Source organism: Helianthus annuus, chromosome 11 (assembly GCF_002127325.2).
Source record: "Helianthus annuus cultivar XRQ/B chromosome 11, HanXRQr2.0-SUNRISE, whole genome shotgun sequence".
Lineage (NCBI taxonomy): Eukaryota > Viridiplantae > Streptophyta > Magnoliopsida > Asterales > Asteraceae > Helianthus > Helianthus annuus.
Window position 1 is genome coordinate 139,496,594 of NC_035443.2, and position 23,837 is coordinate 139,520,430.

At 39.7% G+C, this 23,837-nt stretch overlaps 1 protein-coding gene across 1 annotated transcript; it reads right to left on the bottom strand.

Moving 5' to 3' along the window:
- Positions 1–16,528: 16,528 nt before the first annotated feature.
- Positions 16,529–22,343, bottom strand: LOC110865569 (EEF1A lysine methyltransferase 4). Its single transcript, XM_022114866.2, has 8 exons — positions 21,954–22,343; positions 20,382–20,495; positions 20,198–20,266; positions 20,049–20,068; positions 19,918–19,970; positions 19,722–19,752; positions 19,234–19,315; positions 16,529–16,973 (listed from the first exon to the last, which is right to left on the bottom strand). The coding sequence occupies exons 1-8, from the start codon at positions 22,132–22,134 to the stop codon at positions 16,780–16,782; spliced, it is 744 nt and encodes a 247-aa protein (XP_021970558.1). The 5' UTR covers positions 22,135–22,343; the 3' UTR covers positions 16,529–16,779.
- Positions 22,344–23,837: the final 1,494 nt, after the last annotated feature.

Consider the following 23,837-nt stretch of genomic DNA (forward strand, 5'->3'; position numbering starts at 1 on the left):
CATTTAGTGAAGAATGTGCGCAAGGACACCCGTCAGCTCCAACGTCACGATGAAGGTAGCCACAAAAAGGTGAGACGGCTAGAGACTCACATGGTCAACGGACCAAGATACACCGCGAGAGAAAAAGGCAAACGGCCCTACGAGCCTTCTTGGCAAGAACAGCAAGTCATATTCCCAGTAGTGCGCGGCGGTCCTCGCGCCACACGACCCGTCGTCATTACTGGCATAATTGGTCACTATGAAACAGAATACATCTTCATCGACCCAGGAAGCACAGCCGACATCATCTACGAACAATGTTTCAATCAGCTGGATGAAGAGGATAAAGTGCGACTCGAACCTGTCGATTATCCTTTGTCTGGATTTTGCAACGAAATGGTTTTTCCTCTCGGACAGATCAGTTTCCCTGTCACGCTCTCTGACGGGAAACATTCAAGAACAACAAATGTGAACTTTAGGGTAATGCCAGTGAAATCAAGGCATGATGTGCTTCTTGGGAGGGAAACACAAGGCGAGCTAAACATGGTGACGTCAACGCCTCATTCTGCAATAGGTTTCCCAACCAAAACAGGAGTAGCAATCATATACGCCAAGAAGGAAGTAATGTCAACTGACGAGCTGCGCCCAACAAAAGCGGCAAAGGTCTCTACGACTGAGCCGGAAAAATGGGTTTTAAACCGAAAATACCCCGAGCAGACTGTGACAATTGGCCACGCCATTTCGTCAGACATCAGAACACGTCTAAAGCAACTGCTGTTTCGAAACATGGATATATTTGCCTGGACGCCGGCAGACATGACCGGTGTCCCGCGCAACATCACCGAGCATTGCTTAAACACGTACCCATCTGTCGAGCCAAAGGTCCAAAGAAGGCGCAGCCTAGGGGCAGACAAGACAAAAGCAATGAACGAGCAGGTATGCGAGCTGCTTAAAGCCGGGATCTTGCGAGAAGTAAGATACCAGAGTTGGGTGGCGAACCCTGTGATGGTCGAGAAATCAAATGGCGGATGGCGCATGTGCGTAGACTACACTGATCTCAACAAGGCGTGCCCAAAGGATTGCTATTCCTTGCCTGAGATCGATAAAAAAATTGATTCTCTCGCGCCATACCGATGGAAGTGCTTTCTGGATTGCTATAAAGGATACCATCAAGTGCAGATGAAACTAGAAGATGAAGACAAGACAGCATTCAGAACAGACCTTGGAATCTTCTGCTACACAAAGATGCCTTTTGGTCTAAAGAACGCAGGCGCGACTTATCAACGCTTGATGGACAAAACCTTCGCAGGTGACATCGGAAAGCACATTGAAGTTTATATCGATGATCTAGTGGTGAAAAGTCCCGAGGAGGACCAAATGTTAAAGGACATCGAAAAAACGTTCAACTCATTGCGCAGCGTAAATATGAAGCTAAATCCAGCCAAGTGTTCCTTTGGCATGGAAGAAGGGAAGTTTCTGGGCTTCATTGTCACAAACGGCGGTTTCAAGGTGAATCCAGAGAAGGTACAAGCTATAGAACGAATGCCCTCACCAAGAAACATCAAGGAAATGCAACGACTAGCCGGCCGGCTGGCCGCGCTAAATCGTTTTCTCTCCAATCACGCCGCAAAGTCGTATCCCTTCATTAGCACGTTGCGCAATTGCGTAAAGAAGCAAGAGTTCAAATGGACCCCGGAAGCCGAAACAGCTTTTCAACAAATGAAAGCGTGTCTGATCGAACTCCCTACGCTGACGGCACCGTTTGAAAAAGAGCCCCTTGTGCTGTACTTGTCCTCCTCGGATAAGGCAGTAGGGTCAGTATTGTTGGTAGACAGGAACGGCGTGCAAACCCCGATCTATTACGTCAGCAGGGTACTCACAGACCCAGAAACAAGATATTCCACAATGGAAAAGCTGGTTCTTGCGCTACTACACGCCTCCCGAAGATTGCGCCGATACTTCACAGGCCATGTGATAACTGTGCTTACCAACTTCCACATTGGCACTATACTTCAGAAGCCTGAGACATCAGGCAGGTTGGCAAAATGGGCCATTGAACTGGGCGGCCATAACATCTTGTATAGGCCGCGCCCAGCCATTAAGGGGCAGGTCCTCGCCGACTTCATCACAGAAGTGCCGGCTGATAAAATCAAGGAATGCGAGATGATAGAGACTCCCAAGGAAAACACAACAGAGGAGACTTGGATGCTTTACACTGACGGGGCATCAAATGAAGATGGCGCGGGAGCAGGTTTACGTCTAGTGAGCCCAGAAAAGCACGAGTTTACTTACGCCATTAAGCTCGACTTCAAAAACACCAACAATGAAGCTGAGTACGAGGCTTTTCTGGCAGGCTTACGCCTCGCCATCAAGATGGGAGCAAAAAACTTGCGCGCACATGTGGATTCACTCCTGATAGCCAGTCAAGTAAATGGCATATACGACGCGAAGGGTGAAGTCATGGCTTTATATCTGGAACAAGCGAAAGAATTGCTCCAACAATTCAAAACCCACGAAGTCATACATATCAATCGCTCAGAAAACAAGCCCGCAGATGCCCTGAGCAAGCTCGCCTCGACTTCCTTTCAACATCTCGCCAAGGATGTAAGGATAGAGGTACTCAAGAACCCATCGGTTTTACTGCGCCAAGTTAACGTAATCGAAACAGGGCAGACATCATGGATGACCCCCATCATCCAATACTTGCAAGAGGGGGTGCTTCCCGAGAACAAAGCGGAAGCAAGAAAGATCCAAAACAAAGCCCTACAATACGAAATGAACAGCGGTATCTTATACCGAAAATCCTTCCTGGGACCACTACTGCGCTGTGTGGACCCCCAGGACGCGAATTATTTGATAAGGGAAATCCACGAAGGGATTTGCGGCATCCACTCCGGACCAAGGATGGTTGTCGCGAAGATCATGAGCGCCGGTTACTACTGGCCTGGTATGCATGTTGACGCAATGAAGGAGATCCGCAAGTGTGACTCTTGCCAGAGGCACGCTCCAAAAACGCTGCGGCCTAAAAATGATCTAATCCCCGTGTCCACCGCATGGCCCTTTCAGCAATGGGGAATTGACATGGTGGGACCGTTCCCGGATGCCCCCGGCGCCGTAAAGTTCATCATAGTAGCTGTCGACTACTTCACGAAGTGGGTAGAAGCCAAAGCCCTTGCATCCACCACAGCTATGATTGTGCGCAAGTTCATATGGGAGCACATCATATGCAGATTCGGCCTCCCGCTCAAGATCGTGACAGACAATGGCACCAACTTTGCTTCAGACGATCTTAAGAGCTGGATGAAGGAGATGAACATTGAACACACTTTCACCTCCGTTGCGCACCCACAAGGCAACGGACAAGTGGAAAGTGTGAACAAATGCATCGTCGAAGGGATAAAGGCCATATTAGGAACAAGGCGGCGCGGATGGGTTGATGAGCTCCCAAGCATTTTATGGGCTCATCGGACCATGCCAAAGACGAGTACCGGCGAGACCCCTTTTAGCCTGGTCTATGGCTCAGAGGCGGTAATCCCGGCGGAGATTGGCCTACCCTCGCCACGAATGACAACGGTCAACACGGTTGACAATGAAGCGGAAAGGCGTCTAGACTTAGACTTGTTAGAAGAAAGACGCGAAATCGCAAGAATCAGAGAGGCCAAATACAAAACCCAGCTGGAAAGGTACTACAACACAAGGGTTCGCATTTGTACCTTCAATCCAGGGGAGTACGTCTTTCGCGACAACGAAGCATCAAATGCGGAACGCCCAGGGAAATTGGCACCTAAATGGGAAGGCCCATATCTGATTCATGAGGTCCTGGGCAAAGGGGCCTACAAATTGCGCACCCTAGATGGCCACATCTTACCAAGAACTTGGAATGCGCAACAATTGCGCAAATGCTATATGTAATCTTTTCGGCCTTACGCCATCTTTCAATTAACTACGCCGGCTACGAGCCACCGGCAAATATGTATCAAGGCCTAAGAGCCAACTTCTGACTTGAATGAAAACATACGACATGTTCTTCCTATTACATTTTTTCGTTACAAATGCATGTTAAACTTTTGATTAGCGCGAAAACACTACAGCATTTCAAGATGGTTCAAACCACCTCCAAGGTCCTCCGCAAACAAAGCGCGAGACCGGACGATCACCTAAATACTTACAAAACGCTTCCATTTATTCGAGCTAATTTAGCATAAAGTTTTATAACAATGCAATAATTGCAACGGAAAAAACAAAATGTTTCATTAACAACTTGCGCAACCGCGCAGCATCATACATAACAATATTCAAAGAAATTACAAAGGCACAAATGCCTACCAACTAACTACCCAACAAACTCTCCTGCTCTTCGCGACGATCATCACCATCATCTCCGTCATCTTCACCGTCATCATCGTTGACATCATCATCACCATCACCGCCATCATCACCAGCTGGCTCTTCGTCGGACAACTCGACGGTAACCGGTGGATCGAGGATTGCCTTAAGACGCTGGCACCAGTCGTCTTTCTTTAACGAGTCGACAACCAACTCCATGATAGGCAAGGAGAGGTTGTCATAGGAATTCTCAGCACTTGCCAGCGCAGCATCGGCACGTTCTGTTACTGAGCAATGGCTTGTGTCAAATTCTTGCCCAAGCATTTGCTCAACATGATCAGCACACTCCAGGTAGCCTCCTCGGTGACCTACCGCACGCGCCGCATCTGTCAGAGCCGCCACGGCGCGATCTAGCTCGTTCGCATTCAGAATGGAGTTGGCAACCTTCAACAAAAGATAAGCATTAAAGAAAAAACTCTTCAAATCAACTTACGAACAAAGCACAAGGCACTTACCAACACTACTCCACGAGTGCGCATCCACTCCGCTTCTGAGACAAGTGTATCGACGATACCTTGAGCCTCAGAGTAGTTGGTTTGGGCCACATTCAGCGCGGCAGTGCTCACAGCACGCGCCTCCTCAGCATCAGCAGCCTTGACCTTCTCAGCCTCAAGGTCAATCTCCAAGGACTCGCATCTGTCGATTTGCTCATTCAAGCGACGTTTGAGTTCCGCTATCTCAACGTCCTTGGCATGGAGATCCTTGTCCTTGTTAGACAATTGCACCTTGGCTTCAGTCAGCTCAACCTAAAAATTGACAAACGCCTTGAGAATTGACTTAGAGAAATCTCATAAACAAAAAGGAAGAGCGAGAATCAGTAGAACTAACCTCCATCTGCTGCTTGGCAGTTTTTTCACCCTGCGCTTCCTCCACCTTTGAGGTCAAGTCCGCAACTTTAGCCTCAAGAGCAACGATCTTCTGTCGTAGAGCATAAGTACGCTCGTTGTCTTGGGCGCATATACGCTTGAACTCGGCCTTCTCCTTGGCCAGTTGCTCCTCAACATTGTGGAGTTTTTTCTGCAGCCCCTCGCGGCCCCACTCCTCCGCCTTCTTGTCAGCCTCAAACTTGGCCCTTTCTTCGTCGAACGCAGCTTTCGACTTCTCAAAGTCCGCAATTCGCTTCAGCATACGCTCGCGATAAGCCTCCCAGTCAGCGCGCTCCCGAACCATCGTTCGCCATTCGCGAACGATCTGGTGGTTGGCAGCGCGGGCATTGGCCTCCCCAAGAATATAAGTACGATATAACATCTCATGGGGTTTTGCCCTTTGCCGATTGACCTCACCAGGGGGGAAGGAATTCAAAAACCATTCGCGCGAAGCGCCAAACTCAATAAATGTATCCTTCTGTTTTAAGCTCCAGGGGGCTTGATGGAGGACATCACCGCGCTCTTCTTCAGTATATGTCTTGTAGTAGATATCTCCAACAGTATCTTTCGCCCCTATCACGTTAGGGTTATAACCCCCGGCTCCACCGGAGCTCGCGCCACTAGAAGAGTAGCGGCCAGACCCTTTCGAAGTAAGAACAGGGCCGGTGCTGGTTGGCCTGGTGACCTCAGGACCTTGAGACTTCAAAGGCTGATCCATAGCCTTTTTCGCCGCCATCTCCTTCTCCAAGGCCTGCTTCCTAGCCACCTCAGCCAGCCTCTCCTGCTCCGCCCTCCGCTTCCTATCCTCCTCCTCCTTTTTCTTCCTCTCCTCCTCCTCCCTTTTCTTTCTCTCCTCCTCTACCTTCTTCTCTTCTTCTTTCTTTCTCTTCTCCTCTTCTTTCTTACGCGCCTCCTCCACCTTTCGCTGCGCCTCAGCCGCCTTCGCGGCGTCCTGAGCTGCAGCGTCAGTAGACTTGACGGTTATCTTGGGCCTTTTTACACCCGCCTCACTGAATGTAACCGCCTTTTCAGGGGTCTTCTTCTTGATCTCTGCAAAATAAGGCAAGTGTAAGCAAAGAAGTTTTTTGGAAAAGAAAAGAGAAGCAAAGAACATACCAGGAGAAAATTGATACAACGAGCGCAGCCTGCTCGTCTTCCCTATCGTAGGGATCACAACAGATTGAGGCGCGGAAGCCACACCAGTGGTAGCCTCGCTCCTACCCCTTTTCCGCCCAATAAGTTGAGCAGCAGCATCTTCCTCTTCCACCTCTTCATCCTCTGGGAAAGACGGAGTCGCGCCAGCTTCAGGGTTGCGAGAACCCGCGCTCCCGGAACTCTTCGACCCACCAGCACCAGCTTTTCCCTTAGCTACATGTGATAAACCTTCATATGAGTCACTGATGATCACATAATCATCCAAGTCACGTTGACGAAGGCGAAGAGTACCTTTGCCAGCAGCAGCTGTTGCGCGACTAGGGCCAGTGCCCTTGCTGGTCACCTCCGGCTCCGCTTTCTTCTTCTTCTTCACCGGTTTCTTCTTTTTCTCCTCTGGGTCAATCCCCAGGTCGCGCAACACACCTGCAAATATTTTAGACCAAGAGCTTAGCTCGCCGCTGGAAGATCCTACGGACTCCTCGCTGGAAAGATAGAAAGTTTCTTTCCCAGCGAGAGTCACAGAGCGCAATGGACGAGGTTTTGGATATTGCGCACCTTCAGTAGCAGTTGGCGGCGAAGCGAAGGCATCAGCAGCTGGAAACATGAAGTTTCCTTTAATCTGGTCATACCAGCTTTCTTCATCATCGCGCACTGGGCGAACGCCCATGGAGCCTCCAAAAGTAGAGAAGGCAGCTTGGTAAAGTTGCGCTTCTATAAACGGAGATACATAAGTAATAATCAAAGAAATCATACTTAGACAAAGAACAGAAAAACGACTAACCTTGATCGCCAAGCTTTAAAACGGGAACTTCCCTACTGCTAGGTGACCACTGGTCACTCATCTTTGCTGCAACTAGAACATTTTCCCCAAACACCCGGTTAGGGGTTGAGGTCAGCTGCTGGTACCACAAAGCCGTTTTTGGGATCGGCAGATCTTCCTTGGGTATGGCCTCAGTCCATTCCCTAAAGGTCATAGCGACCGGCACGACTTCTTCCCTGATGAAGAAGAACTTGGGTTTCCAGTCATGGAAACTCTTTGGTGGATTTAACAAGATCTTCTTCGCCGCACCTCGGCTTGCAAACGAAAAGAACCCCATCGTCCTTTGCAGTTGGTAGAATGAACGAAATTTGTCGACAGATGGCTCGATGCCATGTGACTGGCATAAGAACTCGAAGTGCCTCACCCTCACCATCCCAGGTGGACTCATCTGAGATATGTGGAACTGGTAGTAAGAAAGGATACTACCCAGAAAATTGGTCGCCGGCAACCGGAAATTACCCTGAAGAAAGAAATCTTCATAAAGGGTAATATAGCCGGGCGGTGCATCAGCCGCGGTCTGGCCCTGAGCCGGGTACCGGGCATCCCACTCCGGTGGGAACCTAAAACTTCGAACAATCTGTTCGAAAAGACCCAAATCCCACTTGAGGACAGGAACTGGTCCCTCCTCACTAACAGGAGCCTCTTGATGTTCTTCACTCATATTTTTAAGAAAATCTGGAAAAAGGCTTGAAGAAAGTTTGAAGATTTAAAGAAACCTTGAAGAAGACGAGGAACACTTTGAAGATTCAAAGAGTTTTGAGAGGAAAGTGGAGAAGAAACGAAGAAAAGTGAGAACCTCTCACCTTCTCTTCGGATATATATACCCATCGCATTTAATGCGATGGGTAACCGTGCCGCACTCACCGCAAGGGCAACCAACGAGAGGTTGCCACGTCAAGCGGAAAACCAGGGGTGACAGTTACCACGCGCGCGTGGGCCTCACTCTCCTGACACGAAGTGCAACCGCCGCAGGCGATATGATGGCACCCGTGCCAGGGGTCAACTCAAACGTCGCCCTCAACGACTTCTCCCACCAACCTGTCAGAAGTTCAAATTTCGAAGTTTCCCGCCACAAAACGTGCAAGTAACTTCATGCAGAAGTCACATGAGTCGCGCCAGATATACGTCAACTACTATAACCTCGCGCACTTAAAAGGCCAAACAAGAAATCACTCGACACCTGCCTAGTACCTGCGCATCGAAAACAACAGTTTTCTACATGCGCCTTTCAAGTCAAGACCAAAAGGACAACTTCCCCTTCTCTTATTTTTATCAAGTCCAGAGCTCCAACCACTTGCGTTGCGCATGGTGCAGCACTGGACTGGGGGGACTTGAAGGGGTATGGTCCCAAAAAGTCGCGCAAACCTCGTAACAGGTTGCACGTGAGACCATACTCCTTAGCATAACAACTTGATAATAACAACCTCGCGGAGCTCACATCACATTATGACTTACCCCCGCGCGAGGAAGAGCACATAATAAAATCAGATAGCAACACTTAGCATAAAAACAATGGTATAAGTAAGCACACTAGCCCCGCGCGGGTTAGTTGCCATCAAACAAAATCCTCTCCATAGGAAGACGCGCTGTTACCTACAGAGGTACACAGGGTACAAGTGGCAGTAAAAAGAGCCAATGAACGTTCAGCAGGCTCTGTTCAATCGTGCGCCACGATCTTCTGACGATAAGTACACAAGGACGCCTACATGGCACCAATCAAGAGACGGGGACAACTGTCCCACGATCTCCACTTGTCTGCTGATGACAGAAGGGACAACAAGGCCGACAACAATGACACGTGGCTCCAATCAAGGTGCGCCAGCACCGACGAGCATCTAGAAGCCACTAAGCAGTCGAGGCCAGCGAGGCAAAGAGCATATTCGTTGTTGTCCGTTTCTGGCCCAAGGCCCATCAGCCCACAACCTCTTACACCTCTCCGGCTATAAATAGAGACCTTCATTCCTCAGGTTATCAATTCTATTCTCTCGGCTCTTACTCTTAACTACTTAATTACTCTCAAAGCAGTCGCTTATTCTCACGCCGGAGCCCGGTTAAGAGGGAAACCCCCACATTCCCCTCTTAACGAGTAACGGTGTTCTGTTTTGCAGGTTGATTAACCAGTCGGAGCTCAAATACCTAAAAGAAGATTAACCACTATGATAGGAACATAAACCCACCTAATTAATACCTTAATTAGATCACTGTTTCTTCAGGATTAGATTTCTAGTACTTGTTACATTACAAAAAAACAAAAGGAAAAGCAGAGAGTGATGAATTAGAAAATTAAGACTTATAGCATTCCCAGGACATATACATACATACTAGCTAGATTAATAAACAAAATAGATAAACAAATCAAGGGACCACATGTGATACTCAAAAATGACTCAAAATTCGGCATAAAGAGACCACGCATAGGATCATATTCAACAGAATCGAACATACATTCAACTTTAGCTACTTTAGGGTTCATAAACCATTAAAAAATATGCACAAAAACATATAAATAAGAGGTAGATAACATAACCTGCAAACCTCCTCAAACTTCACCAACATGTTCAAAAGAAGCTCCAACACAGATCCAGAACCTAAATTCATGACACAATAAGAAGTTTTATAAAATAAAATTTGCACTATGTTTAAGTATCTAAGGAAAAAAAACTAGAGTTTTTACCAACCACGTATGCAGGGACGATTTAGAGAAGAAAACGATTTGAAGAAGTGTTCGCTCTGGGCTCACGATGCGACGGTGGAATTTTTGGAGTTTTTAGCTCTATGAAGGTTAAGGGGATTTTGTTTTGGGCGGTTAAGGGTTTTTTGGGACTTTAAGCGGGTTCCTACTTTTAGTTTTGACGGGCCCGTTTAAATTATTTAGCTTTCTTTAATGCTTTTTTGGACGAATTTGTTACTAGGTGGATAAAAACCAAGTTTTTTTTTGGACGAATTCCTAGATAGCGCAAAAATATATTGTTTTTTGGCACTTGCTTTTTCAATTTGTGTGATTCTTTGGTTTTAAGATGTGCACAAAAGTATTTTGGGCGGGTTTAGGTTCTAAACTAGTGCCCAAAAAAATCTTTTTTTTTTCTACTAGTATGAATAAGTTTAACTTTTCTTTTAAGACCATTCATAACTATCTGTGTAGACTTTGCGATCATCGAAGTCATAATCCCAAACTTCTTCAAGCTAAATTTCTTCCATTCCTTATGTTTATATAATGTTTTTATAACACTAAAAAGATGACACACAAAAACAGTTTCATCAATTTATTAAATTTTGTACAACAATGACATTTTTTTTCTTGACACACATTTAAACGTCATAAAATAAGTGTGTGTCATTAATCGCGTGTCAAGATAGATCTTGTTTTTGATGATACTAAAAGGATGACAAACAAAAAAGCGTGTCATAAACATATTGAATTTTGTAAAACCATGACATTTTTTTCTTGGCAAACACTTCCAAATGTCATAAAATGAGTGTGTGTCATTATTTGCACGTCAAGATAAATCTTATTTTTTTATGACACTAAAAACATGACAAAGAATGTCATATATTTATTAAATTTTGTAAACCATGACATTTTTTTTTCTTGACATACGCTTTTGAATGTTATAAAATATGCACGTGTCATTGTTCACGTGTCAAGAGGAGTGTATTTTCTAGTAGTGTGTAGGCATTTAATTTGCCACGTCATTTTTAAAAAATAAATAAAACAAATACATATTAACTTAGTTTATCTATATATATATTTTTTTTAAATTATGTGTTGGCAAACATAATCTTTTACCTACACATATATTAGTTTTTTACATATGTGTAGATAATTTACCTATACATGAAGAAAATTTGCCACATGTGTAGGTAATTTAATATTTAATCGATTGCCAATTTTGGGGGGAAATTTTCCCACCAACACCAAATGTGGCTAAAATCCATTACCAACACATATTAAGTGTTAGTCTGTGGTGTACTAAATATAAATTGCAAGACAATTAGGATAGGCAGAGGATTGATTTTATTGATTTCTTATGGATTATGGTGAGAAGAGAAAGAGTACAGATACAGAAATGGTGATGGGAAGAGAATAACAACTTTCTAACAATCAGCATACTTCACTCTCCTCACACTCTCTCCTTATAACATACATTCCTCATGCCAAACGTCCTACTGCTGAGGTGGCAGGGACCACATAATCTTTCAAGTAATTTGGTGTTGTCATGGGCCTGGTAGTTCTTCTTGGTGCTAGAGGGTAATTCACTTGGGCCTGGTTCATTCATAACATAGTCATTATGAAAATATATTATCAACCTTTACCCACACATATACAAACATATGTAGGTAAATACCCACACATTTACATGTGTGACATATAAAGTTGAGTTGGTTTTGTTCATATAGTGTAGACTGAAGAGTAATCAAACCATGCATAACTTGAAGAAAATGTGAATTGTTTTTTATTTAATTAATATAATCATATAGTGCAGACTGCAGATTACACATTAAGCTTGTGTTCCCTGTTAGGATTATATTACGTATCGTATGTTAGAGATATATAGATCGCGTCACACCCTGGTTTGGCACCATGGGAATGCAACGTTAGTTGGGTTTACACATCGCATGCTAAGAACAAAGGATATTAAACACGGCGTAAGCTTACATAATATTAGTTATCTTACATCTCTTGATAATACTTACAGTTTACGATACATAATATTAGTTATCTTAGCCTAACCGATGCCTTCTACTCAACTGCTTTCCCCTACATTCTTTCCTAAAATGCATGCTACTCAACTTATGTTAATGAGCTCTGAGTTTTACTTTTAAACAAAACATTCGTTCACAATAACATTCATTCTTTTATAATAACACGTTTTGTTAAGTCCATTCTTTCTTACATTATGCCATTACAACTTCTTATAGGAAGTACTCTAGTGACGAGGTCACCCCATTACTCATGCCGTGCGTGATTTTTATTTATTTATTTTTTTTTTGTGACTGCATATGTGATTATAGTCACCATGCGTGATTATGGTTTTTGTTCATCTGTGATTATGATTTTTTGCTCATGCATAATTAGGGTTTGAGTTTTATAACATGAGTTTATGTATTACATTAATAACCCAAGACGGTATACACTTTTTTTTAAGTTTATTATTAACTCATGACAATATAGACCCTGTGTCAAATGCATTATTAACCTATGACAATATGCATCCTTTGTCAAACACGTTATTAAACCATAACAATATACATTGTGAAATACCTTAATAGTTTATCCACATGTCTAACATATAAATAATCCAAGGCAATTTACATGCTCGACTAACACGTTGATAACCGAGTGTAATTTATCTGCGTATTTAACATGTTATTAACCCAATACGGTTTAATGATGTATAACTAACATATATACTTTCAGGTTTTATGTATTCGTAGTTGCACGCTAATTATTATTAAGTGTATTAGTTTTACTATAAATTATACTATTTTACTTTGTTTTAATATATTATAGATAGATATTTAGATAGCTAAAATAATAAAGTTATATTGGGCTTATAGTCTTAGCTATTTTCATTGGGCCCGTAAATAGGAACAAAAGAGAATAAATAGGAACAAAAGAGAATAAAAGGAATTTTGATTATCGTTTGTGTATATTTTCTTTTAGTTGTGTTTAAATAATAACCTAAAACCAGAACTCAAAGAAGGTTTGTATTTGAGAAGAAATAATCTCAACCTCCTCATTATACACCACACAAAGTTCATGTGCTTCCTTATAATTCAGCAACCCATATGTCTCTTTGAAAATATATCCCGTCTTCTCTTTGCATTCTTTGTCTTCTTGATTTTAGTTTTTGGTCTCACCATTTTCAATCCAATCAAAAGAAATCTACAAAAAAGTCAAACTCCAAATTCTAAATTTAAGTAAGAAACAGAATCCGGAAAAGAATTTGAAGGTTGACTTTTTTATAGGTTTGTTTTGATTTGATTGAAGGTGGGGAGACCAAAACTTAAAATCAGAAGACTAAGAATGTATAGCGATGAACATGGACGATTTCTGAGATATGGAAACGACAAGCTTACATGGCAAATTCGATGACCAGCTTGGAACTTAGATTTTAGTTATTTTTGGTTATTTGATTTTAGTTATTTTTTTTTTATCTTTAGGGTTATTAAATTGGTGGGTTTGACTTCCAATTTTGACTTATTTTAGTTAATTTTTATCTTTAGGGTCGTGCCTTTTTTTACTAATTTTGCATTCTTTAGGGTTATTAAATTGGTGGGCTTGATTTGAACTAATTTTGATCAATCGTAACATATATTATTGTATAGTATGAAATTGTATTCAATGTTATCATGATGGTTTAAAATTAGTTATGTTTGCAACTGTTCTAATTGTCTTACTTTCATATCTGAATTATTATTGCATTAATAAATCAAGTCTTTGATATTTTCTTTGCCAAACCGTTACTATTAAATATTTAGCGTATCATGTATGTATGTTGTGCTGAAGTTTCTTGACATGTTTATATATGGGGGTTTCTAGATCTTCTTGGTTAGGATGATCATGTGTTTTCATAATGGATGGTGGCATGTTCGTATTTGAAGATGGTTAACCACATTAGATGATGGTGGTTGAAGGACCACCAAGGTGTTCTTATGAACACATACATTTGAGAAGCCGGGAGGTCGGCCTTGAGAATCTAACATGTTCGAGCTTGAAAAAATGTGCTCTTAGACTTTAACGAAATTGGGTATTGGTCTCACAAAAGGTTTAATCCTAATGGCAATGGGCTAATAACTAATCTAAACCATAAAAATAGTTTTGTAAGTAGGCCTATGTTGGTGTTTGTATGGGTATACGGTATACCCTATTAATTTATTTATTTTTACATATATATATTGGAGTTTTTTTTTTAAATTAACGTGCCCTTCGAAATATCAGGCCCTGACCGATGATCCTCCCCGTCCGCCTTCAGGGCCGGCCATGCCTGGAATATATATGTATTCAAGAACAAAATATTAACAAATGATGAAACTACAATTAATACAAAGTTAAATTTAATTCGAAATATTGAATGGGAATTAATCCATATATAAATAAGTAACTTTTTCATGCATAAAACACTTGTAGCTTGTGCTTTGAGGATTTTTCAAAAAAAAAAAAAAAAAAACTTTATTTTTTAGTTTTAACTTAAAGGTTTTTACCTTTTGCAATTTTAACCCTACAAAATTTATTTTTTTAACTTTAACTCAAAACTTTTCATTATTTGCAATTTAACTTCACAACTTTTGTCAATTATACTTTTCGTCTTCGGTTTAACATTTTTACGTTCGCTACGTATAGTTCTAAATTTTTCGAGTTAATACGACGCAACGTACGAGTTTGGTTCAACTTTTTATGTTTTGTTTCAAATTTTGCAAGTTAACACGGCGCAACGTGCATGTGTGGCTCAACGTTTTTACCTCTATTTTTTCATGTTTGACAGGTTCGTCTCAACACGCAGATCCTAGGTCGAGTCAGTGTTGGTGGTCGATCACGGTTGTGTGAAATTAGTACTATTTGACGCCGTTTTACGCTCCGCCCCAACGCGTGGTGTGCTTTGGGGGTTTTCTAAATAAAAACTGGTTATGTATATGGTTGTCGTAACCTTGGCTTTAGGGATTTTCCAAAAAAAAAAATTGATTTTTTTTACTTTTCACCCAAAAGTATTTCATTTTTTTTTTCATAAATTACTTTTAACCCAAAACTATTTTTTTTTATACTTTTAACCCAAAGCTTTTTATCTTTTGCAATCTATCCTCACAGCTTTTTTTACTTTCTACTTTGATCATTTATAGTTTTCATTTCCGCTTTATGCTTGGTTTTAAATTTTGTGACTTAACACATCGCAACGTGCGTCTTTGGTTTAACATTCTTACGTTTCGTTCTAAAGTCTGCGAGTTAACACGACGCAACGTGTGTATGGGTGAATGATTTTACATCGTCTATTTTTTTTCCCGTTTGACAGGTTTAACATAACGTGCGGGTCCTAGGTCGACTTAATTATAACTAAAGAATCCCTGCCGCATTGCGGCGGGTCTCAATTCTAGTTTATATTATAATAATAATAATAATAATAATAATAATAATAATAATAATAATAATAAGAGTAAAATGCACAGATAGTCCCTGTGGTTTGGTGAAATTTCACCTTTAGTCCCCAACTTTTCAGAATTACACTCTTAGTCCCTGTGGTTTGACAAGTTGTTACTCGGATAGTCCCTAAAGCAGATGAAGGTTACTCGGATAGTCCCTGTGGTTTGACAAGTTGTTACTCGGATAGTCCTTGTCATTTCACACCCACTTAACCAGAAAAACTAACCTCCATCCGCTTTGGGGACTATCCGAGTAACAATTTGTCAAACCACAGGGACTAAGAGTGTAATTTTTGAAAAGTTGGGAACTAAAGGTGAGGGACTATCCGTGCATTTTACTCTAATAATAGTAACAACTTGTCAAACCACAGAGACTAAGAGTGTAATTTTTGAAAAGTTGGGGACTAAAGGTGAAATTTCACCAAACCATAGGGACTATCCGTGCATTTTACTCTAATAATAATAATGCAAGAAGATTATAGAACTCATAATATATATAGCCGTATGTAATTAATCTTAGAAGTTATATATTTATCACCTCATTTGGTTCTATGTATAATCAAAACTCAATCCAAGAAGACTAGAGAACTCACAAAGGCAGTGGCAGAGCTTGAACGGAAACTAGGTGGGGGCCGGACTCTAAAAATCCAAATCGATGGGGCCGAACTTTTAAAAACCAATATTTTACACTAGAAAAAACATTTTTTAGAAATTTTCGGTAAAAATAACACTGCGCGCAAAAAATCGGTGGGGCCAGGGCTCCACTATCCTCCGCCAGTGCACAAAGGTTTTGTACCTCAGAACTCGAAGAAGGTTTGTTCAACATTGCATATTAGATGAAGTTCACATGCTTAAGCAACCCAACACGACAAACATTGACAAGTTGACCCGACCTAGTCCATTTCAACCGCATTAAAACTTACACATCAATTTGAACCGTCCTTAGCAGTGGCGGACCCAGAAATTATTTCATGGGGGTGCGAATGAAGAGTTTAACCAAATTTTCAAAGGATGCGATCGAGATTTTTGCCTATAAAATACACAAAAAAATAAATAAATTTTAAAGGGGCGCCCGCCCACCCAAGGCGTGCCTTGGGTCCGACGTTGCCGTCCTGACACGCTCATTGCCCTATCAAAAAGTAACAGAAACCATTATCCAACATCCAACGAATGCAAACAAACGACAAGAAATAATAGCAGCCTAGACATTTCACACAGATACCATCTATTCATGTATCTTCTCTCAAATCAACAATCAAATGAAAAAGAAAATCAAAAACTAAAAAGTTAACTAAATAACTAACATTTTATGCCATAGCAAAGAGACTAAAGCATTTGTCATTATAAAAACGTCTAACCACTTTTACAACAAGCAATAAACATCACCACAAACTGCTTATTACCAAGTTGTTAAGGTTAATCGACTCATGATGTTGATCAAATATCAACTGTCAATGACTCACTGAGATCAGAATTGTCGCCCCTTTTTGTGCAGACGTATATGAAATGAGAATCTGGATCCTCTAAAACATAATCAGCAGGAAGCATTCCGTTCTCGTTGATAGGAACAGGTGACAGATACGATTTAGGCGATGAGGTTGAACCTGCTGGCTTTTGGAAACCAGGCCGAGCTGCAAAAGACAATGTGCGCTTTAGTACTAAAAGATTACAAATTACAAATATAGTAAAACAACAATAATATTTTAGCAAAAATGAAAATCTTTTACCTGTCTGACCTCTTATAGATAAACATATACCAAATAAACCCATTCATTAGTAAATGAGTTCAAACTGCCACTCTACCAATGTCAAGTTTACACAAACATCTTTTGGACCATGATGAGAATCCCGTGTTTTACTACAAGTAGATTTGACTACCGTACACTTGTTATTATGGGATATAACACTCCTTAAAGATTTCACTATCCGAAATGGACACTAAAAACATTTTAGGTATCTTTAAATACATCGTAATCTACGTAACCATTTCTATTATAGAGCAATATCATTATATAAAAAGCAACAAAGATTACTAAATTAGTGAAAGTGCACTAATTTTAACGTTATTTTACTAATTTCGTGAAAATAACATTAAAAGAGGTGGATGGTTAATCATGCATGTGGTGGCGTTGATAGCCGAAAGACAAGGGGGTACATGCACTAATCGGCATTTTTCTCAATTGCTGAGTGTTATGTGCCTTATGTCCAAGGTTGATGCAAAACTACTATCGAGCCAGGGGTCTCACTGGAAGCAGCCTCTCTAATCCTATGGGGTAGAGGTAAGGTTGTCTACATCTTACCCTCCTCAGACTCTACCTTAGCTTTGCTATTGGTGGGATTTACTGAGTATGACAATGACCATGACGATGACGATGAAAGATAACTAAAGTTCAACTATGGATTGAGTTACTTTATAAATAGATAGTAAGCCAGAAAACAAAACTTCATGTTGAGGAAACATCAAACATGCAACCAAGCAAGCACCAAACAATTGTTCGAGACTAAATAATAGTGCAAGAACAATAAAGAACACAAAAATATAACATGGTTCACTCCATCAATGTGATACGACAGATATATTAATAAGTTTTCAATTTCAGAGCTCATAACAGATTACAACTACATGATATGACTATTCATATTACTCAGATCAGGGCTAATAACGTGTTCCATAAGTTTACACAATCAACATAATTCTAATTAAAAAGCTAAGAAAGAAGAGATAAGGCTGCTTAAAAGGAAGCAGGCGTGGTCATTAGTCAACTTCCGAGCAGGGATGAAAGCACTACATAATAAATGAGTATTCAGGGTTAAAGAAGAACATGATGGCAAAGGTACAAGACCATGTTGGTGGTTGAGGGTTTCCATTTGAAAAAAAAAATATATATGTTTAATGAGACCTTGTGTTCTAAAAAGTGAGTGAGGCACAGCAAAGCGATGCCTTTCAGCGCTTCATGGTGAGGTGCACCTCTTGGCAACCTACCGATCCTCATCTATCACTGCATTCTTTTCTTTTTTATGGGCATCATCTATTTAAATGAAATGTCTAATTAACAGCAAAAGCCCATGTGATGTGCCTAGAAGCAACAACATAACTTTTTCCCTTCTCGGTATTTAGTTTTTCAAAAAATTTAGAAGTCAGTCTTCTATACAGCAATATCAAATCATGAACAACAATTCTTTATTGATATATATGTTACCCGTTTAGTATAAATTGATATAAATATCTAAATTTTGTGTGTTTTAACTACTATAAGTGTTTTAGCGAAACAAGTGTGCCTCGGTACGTGATGTGTGCACCTTTGCCACTCACCTCAGTTACAGTTACAGGACCTATCGGCTCATGCTTTAAAACACAACTGAGATCTTCTCTTCACAACGACGACAATCAGATTGGTCTTAAGCATCGTACTTGTGGTAAAATTGCATCTAGAGCAACTAGATGTCAAAACTGTTGTCTTGCATGATAACCTTGAAGAAGATATCTACATGGCAGTATGGCACAGCTTGAAAGTTTTTTTAAAGTAGTTGTAAAGGAGGACCTACAGGATCATATTGAAGAAAAATTTGTATAGATTAAAGCAAGCACCAAAACAATGGTACTTGAAGTTTGGGAGCTTTATGCATCAAATGTTATCAACTCACAAAGAAACTAATTCATGTTTTTGTATTATTAAATTTTGCACGCTTTATTATCTTATTATAGTATTCCTACTGACACTTGGTGTTTCTTGGGCCCCACATTTCCCCAACAATGAACATATAAGGTGCTTCTTTGGTCGGTTAAAGTCCACAAACAATCGTATCAACTATCAAGATTCAAGAATATAACTGAGAACAAAAAAGTAAAAGTCTGATGTACACATAGGATGAGAGAAAGAATTAACTTACGTATGATGTACAATTCTATCTTCCAATTGTAAGTTGGTCGGTTTATATGAGTCATCCTCGCCTTCGGATCACCGTATGTAATCTGTAAAATAATGTAGTTAACATAGTTGTCAATAGCGAATAGCGGTAAGTAGCAACAAGCTACCTATATGCTATGTAGCGATAGCGACGAAATAGCACCCGCTATTTCATGATTAGCGATAAAGTAGTAGAAAATTTAAGAAATATTTTACGTGTATATTATCAAAATACGCTATTTTTACATGTATATTTCATCTAAATATGCTGCTTTTTTCAATCGTGAAACAAAAAAAAGAGCCCTAATGGACATCGCTATTTATATTTATCAAAAATAAACTAAAATTATAGAAAAAGTCGCTATTTGTCGCTAAACACCTTATAGCACCATATGGTAGTTAATGGTATCTAGCAACTACATGAGGTCTTTAAAAGGGACGATAACCTAAAAGAATGATTTATCATCCTACCAGCATATAGACCCCTCCAGGTTTTAGAATCCTACAAATAAAACACCAGATGTTATTATAATTACAATTATCAATATCAATAAGATATACAATATAATATTCTTCTTTTAAATTATGGCTAATGAAAACATAATATATGTTGTACTTTAAATTATATAAACCAGCACAATAGAAGACAATGAAAGAGACTTGAAACCTGCTCACTTCCCCCAGCATCTGAGAAGCACTAGTTGGACCATTGGTTCCACACTTCAAAAGAAATTAAGAAATTAAAAACACGTGTAGCAATGATAAAAACAAATCTGATGTGGAATTTAAGTAGCTTACCATCAGCGCATCAAGAGTTCCTAAGACCCACAAATCAGAAACCATGCAAAAGAGAGCAGAAAAAGGATCGTTAATATAGAAAAACACGTGGAATAGGTCGAAATTGACTGTTTAAAACTAGAATAAGAGTGACTGAGATAAGTCTATACCTTTATCAATTACACCATCAAATGAATTGTCTAGAAAAAAACCCATATCCCGAACATCCATCTGCACGTCTACGATAAGAAAAATTCAGTAAATGTAATGTATCACAAGATAGTGAGCATCTGAAATATCAGATATCCTAACGCAATAAAATAGGCAGTGTGTAGAGAGAGAGAGAGAGGATACATTCCAACTGAGGAACATGCTCATATTTACGTCGCATCATTTCAATAGCGACACAAGAAATGTCAACATTCATGATGCTTTCATACCCATCTTTAACCATGTCCTCTGATATAACTGCAAAGAGCTAACAAAGAATTAACAAAGACAGGACAGGTTATGTATGCAGGTTTAAGCAGTTTTAGAATATATTTGGTTGGCATGAGTGTTATATGACATTTCATTATGTATCTTTTTCATCCTCATCCCATATGCACACACATATCTAGAGTTTTGTTGGCACTAATATACCAAATAAGAAATTGTAATTGCAATGTTTCATTGTGAAAGTAACACCTCATTTTATGTATAATTACATGACAAAACAAGAAAACCGAATGAACCTAAACGAGGAATAAAATCTATCTAATTACAGCAACAAATAAGTCAATAAACCCTAGACCCTAATACAATTATTATAACAACAAATCCCGATTCAATGAAAGTCAATACACCAAGTCACCAACGCGTAAAATGCTAACGCTTCCTTTAATCATTATAATCACAAATCCCGATTCGATGAACGTTTAATAATTGTTATCTCCGTTTATGCGAAATGCTAACTTGTCACCAATTCATTTACCATGTTATCAATCCAAGTGTAACTATAATAAACTTAGCAGTCAACAAAGACCTCAATGACCATCCGCCCCTCGATTATCTATTAAAATCACACTCTTTAGCAACTAACTTCAATCCAAATTACTAGCATTTAACTTATTCACTATGAATATCCTATTCTTTATCAATAATTGTCACCTCCATTATGTCAAACGTTAGCCTGTCACCGATTATCAATCCAAGTGTAACTATTACAAACTTAGTGGTCAACACTCAACAGAGACCTCAACGACCATCCACGCCTCAATTATCTATCAGAATCACACTCTTTAGCAATTAACTTCAATCCAAACTACCAATATTTCACTATGCACATCCTATTCTTTACCATTTTCTGCATAAAACTGAGAGACAAAACTCATAGAAGTCAATTCAACATATTACCTCAACTATATAAATAATACTAAGGCTGTAAACGAACCGAACGTTCAGCGAACCGTTCGGCGGCGGAAGTTCGTTTAATAAACAAACGAAAAAAAACAGGAAATTTCATTCAATTAATTAACCGAACGAACAGGAACAAACGTCCCATTTGTTCAATTGCATTCATGAACATTTTTACTAATATGTCGTTTACATCCGTTCATGGTCGTTTGTTTTATTTAGTTCAAGTTCAGCCATTAGAAACTTATATATTTGAATCATTACTTTGTGACAATTATGTTTTTGCTTATTATGTCTAACTTGTGCCTTTGTTTTCGGATAATTATCTTTATAATTATTATATATCAAGTGCTTAACAAGGTGATAACTGATTACGTCTAACGTCCGGGATTAAGAATGTTAATTTTAAAACAGTATACGTTTGTTTGTGATCGTGAACCGTTGTTTACAGCCGTCAATTAGAGTACTAAACAATATATAAACCCTAGAAATTAATTAAATGTAAATAATAAATATAATCGAGAATGATACCTGCATTACCGCAACCAACCATAAGTAGACGAGAAGAAATTGGGATATATTTACGAAGAAAAGGACGAAGAGCATCGTAACGCTGGTACCAATCGAAAGCGGACTCGTTGAGGTATCGAGCGTCCCAGTAATCGGAGTCGCCGTAGTTGTAAGTGTTGCATGCCGATTCATCCCTCAGCATCTTTTATTGTTTGTCAGCGGTCACTGATCGCCGGTGGTGGTGGTGGTGGTGGTGGTGGTGAAAGTGTTTTGGGTAATGAATGAGTTGTACGATGTGAATGAAATGTTGTACGTTGTGTGTAGTTGGTGATCTTAGTTTGTGCTTCTAGAGTTCTGCAGATCACAAGCTGTACCAGGCGCTCTACCCCTAACCCTAGGTTAAGTCTTGTTCTTAAGTGTTATTTGATGCGTACACAATTTGAAAACATGCGCTTTAACATATCCGATTTAACTCAATAGCATTTGCGGTTGGATCCAATGTAAAGTAATTGAATTTATACAATACAATCAAAAACATATTCGCATCAAGGGTTGAAATTTTACCCCTAGCACGTTGCGGCAGGGTCGAAACGTAGAGTAACTCAAATTTATACCGTCGAATGGAACGTATTATATTTGACCTTATTCGATTCAGAACAAAATTTAAAATGAAACGTAGACCAACTAAAAACGTACATAAAATAAGCACAAAAACGTATTATATTTGACATGACTTGTTTAAAAAAGTTTATGTAGAAACGTAGAAAAACTCAAATTTATACCGAAACAAATAAAAATACGCACGTAAAAATAGTTTTTTTAAATAAAGGAACGAAATGGGTAAAGTTGGAGCTTTAGAAACTCGGGTTCGTTTAAATGATATTTTTACAAAGTTCTTAAACACAACGGCAAATTAGTAGTATTTTAAAAAGAAAATTAGCTAAAGAAAACTTACTTAAATATTTAAGGATTAGTTTTGGTTAGATAAAAATTGCAATTTTCAAAAGTTAAGGGGGTTGTAAAATAAAGAGTTAAATGCCCGGATAGTCCCTGTGGTTTGGTCTTTTTTCACCTTTAGTCCCTAACTTTCTAAAATTATCTCTATAGTCCCCAACTTTTCAATTTTCTTTCCCGGATAGTCCCTGGCGTGGATGAGAGTTAGTTTTTGGTGTTAAGTGAGTGTGAAATTACCTAAATACCCTTTATATTAAAAACTGATAAATAAAACATTTAAAGATAAATTTAAACTTAAGTGGGCTCCACCTAAATCACCACCCACCTCTTCTTCATCCCAACACCACCTGCAACAACTAGGGGTGTTCAAAACCAGATATCCGAATTTCGGATACCCGAAATTTTTGGATACCAGATTTCACTATCCGAATCCGTATCCGAAATTTCGGATACGGATTCGGATAGTGAATCGGATATCCGAAAATCCAACTTTTTATTTAATTTTTATTTTTTTTATTTTTTTTCATATTCGGAAACGGATATTTTAATAGTTTCGGATATCCGAATATAAGTTTTGGGATATTTTTCGGATATTTCGGATATTTTTCGGATATTTTTCGGATATTTTGGATATTTTCGGATACTTCGAATATATTTTCGGATATCCGAAAAAAATCCGAAAATTTAGAAAATCATTTTCTGAATCCGAATCCGAAAAATTCAGATATCCGAATTTCGGCTATCCGATTTTTCGGATATTTCGAATTCGGATACCGGATATTTCGGATCGGATTTTCGGATACAGATAGTTTTGAACACCCCTAGCAACAACCCACCTTCACCATCATCTTCGCATCATTTTTCGCATCGTTTTCGCAAACGACACCGTCCTAGTGATAGCAAATGGCATCAGTGGACCAAGATGAAAGTGCATACCCATTTGTTAAACCT

Excerpts from the sequence above, each read along its gene's own strand:
- LOC110865569 (XM_022114866.2), bottom strand. The coding sequence starts at position 22,134 with ATGCTGAGGGATGAATCGGCATGCAACACTTACAACTACGGCGACTCC. Across the intron at positions 19,971-20,048 it reads GAACTCTTGATGCGCTGATG|TGTGGAACCAATGGTCCAAC; the intron begins GTAAGCTACTTA and ends TTTCTTTTGAAG. Across the intron at positions 19,753-19,917 it reads ATGCTGGGGGAAGTGAGCAG|GATTCTAAAACCTGGAGGGG; the intron begins GTTTCAAGTCTC and ends TTTTATTTGTAG.